General features: G+C 42.2%; 1 protein-coding gene across 1 annotated transcript; it reads left to right on the top strand.

Moving 5' to 3' along the window:
• Positions 1 to 307: 307 nt before the first annotated feature.
• Positions 308 to 3,749, top strand: CSUI_010671 (dhhc zinc finger domain-containing protein; the record flags this gene model as incomplete). The annotated part of the gene is made up of 4 exons (XM_068070773.1): positions 308 to 1,166; positions 1,642 to 1,760; positions 2,488 to 2,545; positions 3,681 to 3,749. Coding segments are annotated over exons 1-4 (1,059 nt in total), but the record flags the coding sequence as incomplete, so codon positions are not given.
• Positions 3,750 to 3,751: the final 2 nt, after the last annotated feature.

Genomic DNA, 3,751 nt, shown 5'->3' with positions numbered 1-3,751 from the left:
TATCCATGTTTAGCCTGTCTATCCTTATCTGTCCCTGAAACTGTATGTATGGGTCCTAGATATATATTTCTTTGCCTAGTATCCAGTTCTATGAAGAGTCTATACATACATACGTCTCTTCATACTTCTCTCTCTTTTTCGTCCCTTCACTGGAACGTCGCATGTATCGCTCCTTATCTTCTCTTTCTGTATGCTAAATATCTGCCTTCTTTATCTCCTTCATATTGATCATTATAAGGCTGTTCTTCTTCTTCTTCTTTCTTCTTCATCTTCTTAATTTTTCCCTTGCTATTCTTGTTGGTGCAGGAGCAGATCCTGACGCGAGATCTCCTGGGACACGTCAGACTCCTTTGATGTGGTCGATCATCCGGGATAACGTCCTCTGCATGCATGCAATCTTACAAGCCCTCTCTTCTTATCAAGAGAAAGAACCGAGTAGATATCAACACATGGAATGTAGTCGCACGAGTCATGGAGAGACTGCTGAAGATGACGATGGTCGTGGAGAAAGAATGAAAGCAGCTTATCTTTCATCTTTTCCCTCTTCTTCCTCGTCTTTCTCTTCATTATCCCCCCATCCATCTTTGAAGGAGGTGTCTATCTCTACAGGTGATAAGAAAGATGTACGAGTGAAGAAAAGAATTACATCTCCTCTCTGTAATAAGGTCATCGAGGAAGGAATAGAAACCCAAGCAAAAGAAGAAGAAGAACTTTCTTCTTTCTTTGTTGAGAAGAATAAGAAGAAGCAGACGGAGAGCTCACTAGAGAAAGAAGAAGAAGATCATAGAAGAGGAGAAGAAGGAGAAAGAGAGAAATTGATAGATCGATTTTCTTCTTCGTCGTCATCTAGAAGATTTGTGAAAGATGAAGAGCTCACGAATGAGAGAAGATGGAAAGACACAAGAGAAGAAGAAGAAAAGAAGAGAGGAAAAGAAGAACCGCAGGACCAGAGAGAAAGAGAGATAGAAAAGTCTCCCAGCAGTCATAGTAGCACTCGAGATCGAGGCCTGTTTGCTCGAGATAGTAAATCGGCTACATGTATGATCTTAGCAGCCCAGCATAATGCACGAAAAGCGTTTCTTTTCATTTACAAGAAACTGGGAAAGATTTCTCTAACGGAGACAGACGAGAATGGATGTACACCTGCACATTGGGCCGCATTCAAGGTGAGACATGTCGAGGGTCGAGGAATGGTGGCCTAGTCTCTTGTTTCGCTTCAGGTGTATGTACACCTCAAGCAGTCAACACACCATAGATGAAAAGGCCTGAAGATCTTCTCATTCAAGGGGGGGCAAAGAGAATGGCGGGGAGACCAAACCTCTCTTTGTTTTCTGTTCATAAAAAGGACATCTCTCATCTCTTTCTCTTGTTTCATCCGTCATTGAATCCAGTGAAGCCTATCCTCCTTATCCTCCCCCCCCCTTTGTGTGTTTTGTTTATTTCTCATGGATTGGCCCTCAATCCTAATTAGAGAGAGAAGAACAACTCTTATGCAGTCCTATCCCCCTCTCTCTTTCTCTACAGAGACAATGAATCTGTCCTTTCTTCCCTCTCTCCTCTTTCTTTCTTTCTTTCTTTCTTTCTCTTTCATTTCCTTTCTGTGTCTTGTCCTTTCTTTCTTTCTTTCTGTTGTTGTTGTAGGGGAATGTGGAGATTCTTCGTCTCTTGAATTACTTTGACTCGGACTTTACTACTGTCGATATCTATGGGTATCTAGCTCTTCATCGAGCTGTCGAAGCCCGTCATCTCGACGCATGCAGGTAGCTATTCCTTTCTTCTTCTACTTTGTCTCCTCTCGTTTTCTTTCTCTCTCTCTGTCTCTTTCGTCAACTTCTCTTTTCCCCTGTCACTTAGGAGCAGGTGTCTCTCTTCTCGACTTTGTAGTCCTATCAAGAGAGAAGAAAAGAGAAAGAGAGAGGTAGAGGTGGATACACGGTGTGAGGGTTTATCTCTGATCCAATCCTTCACCTTTCGTTGGATATAGAAAACATCTTCTCTGTCTATATCTGTCTCTCTATCTTTTCATCGATGTACCTAGTAATCTGTCTCTTTATCTATCCGTCTCTCTGTCTAAATTTACCTTGTTGCTATCCTCGCTGGTCACTGCAGAGGCCTGCTGTGTAGGTATCTACTATGTCTATATGTAGGTATGCATGTATGAGGGTCTCCATGGATCTTCCTGTACTGCCTATGTGTATCTCCGTGTAAGCGAGTGTGTCCGTGGAGATTCTCTCTTTATGCATGCTATGTGTATCCGCTTGGACTTCTGATGTGTATAGACACCTCACTGTCCTCACCTCCATCACACTAGCTCCTCATGGTGTGTACGGAGGTTCTACACACGTGTCCGAATGGCACACCTACACTTATCATAAGAGCACATACACGTACAATTATACATATGTACGCCTATATATATATTGTATGTGTATATACATGTACATATATGTGTCTACATGTATGGCTGTGTGGTGTGTGGGGGTGTAGAGTTTTGATTGAGGAGTGCGGGGTCATGAAGAACGAAAGAACAGCCAAATCAAACATCGTAAGCGAATAGGAACTCACACAATACTACCTACACTCTCTCTTCTCTCTCCCTCTCTTCTCTTATATCTACAGGTATGTACAGCTGTATATATATAGATAGATATATAGGCCTTTCTATATGCTATGTATGGAGTGTGTATGCGTCTACTGTCACTTGTCGGTTTCTCATTTCCTGTCTTTAGGTGTCTTTCAGCATCTTGTTGAAGAATGTGTCTTCTTCTTCTTCACTTCTCTGTTCTCTTGTTCATGCTCTCCAAGGAAGGACATGGGTCTTGCGTTGTCTTCCTTCTCTTTCTCTTCTCAGCGATAGAAAACCTCCTCTATCATGAAGAAAGATACAGAGAGAAAGAGTCTTTCTATTAGTAGCGGGGGAGAGTAATATCACAGCAGACAGCCGGGGGGGGGCCGCAGTCTTACGTACGAGTGCATATGCAGGGATAAACTATCATGCGTACAGTCGATGTATATTTCTTTGCTCTAGTCATTTCCACGGAGAACGGAGTTCTACACACTCTCGATCTCCTTTCTACATAATATCTATCTATATATCTGTCTATCTGTCGACTGATCGATCCATCTCTATCTCTCCATCTCTCTGTATCTCTATATAAATCTGTTCATATATGAGCGAGTGGGTAGGGGGTATTCATGTGAAGAAGAGTCGGCCTTTTCATCTTTTTGCGGCGGACATGCTGGAAGTTCATAGAGGTGTGTGTATGTGTAGGATTTTCTCTTTTTGTGACGCGTGAGGTATGTCTTTGCTTCTGTTACTTCAAAACAACCCAGTTGATCTATGTCTTCTTTGTGCTATCAAGAGAAAGACATGCTTTCTTTCACAGATCTATAGATCTCTCTTCTTCCTATACATTCTCTATCTCTCTATAGATGTAGAGTGTATGATCATGTCTATATGGATGATAAGACACTTTTGTATATAGGGGATTGGAGTCCATCCATACAAAGAAGGACGTTCGCTCTTCACTTCATCTGTAAATGTCAGTGCATGCATGCATGCACCGGCACTATTCTTCGGCTAAGTCTTTTGATTTAATTTGGCTTTGTGTTTATGTGCGTAGTTCGTTCTCATTCCTTCTTTCCTCCTTCTGTTTTCCTTCTCCATGGTGTATGTACAGACAGCTATTGAGATGGCACGAGCTCTACGTCCACCTCATCCTGAGTTGGTTGACTATCTTCAAAATCCCCT

Source organism: Cystoisospora suis (genome assembly GCF_002600585.1).
Source record: "Cystoisospora suis strain Wien I chromosome Unknown contig_7957, whole genome shotgun sequence".
Classification (NCBI taxonomy): domain Eukaryota; phylum Apicomplexa; class Conoidasida; order Eucoccidiorida; family Sarcocystidae; genus Cystoisospora; species Cystoisospora suis.
The sequence above is the reverse complement of the archived record's forward strand: the minus strand, read 5'-3'. Positions and strand labels throughout refer to the sequence as shown.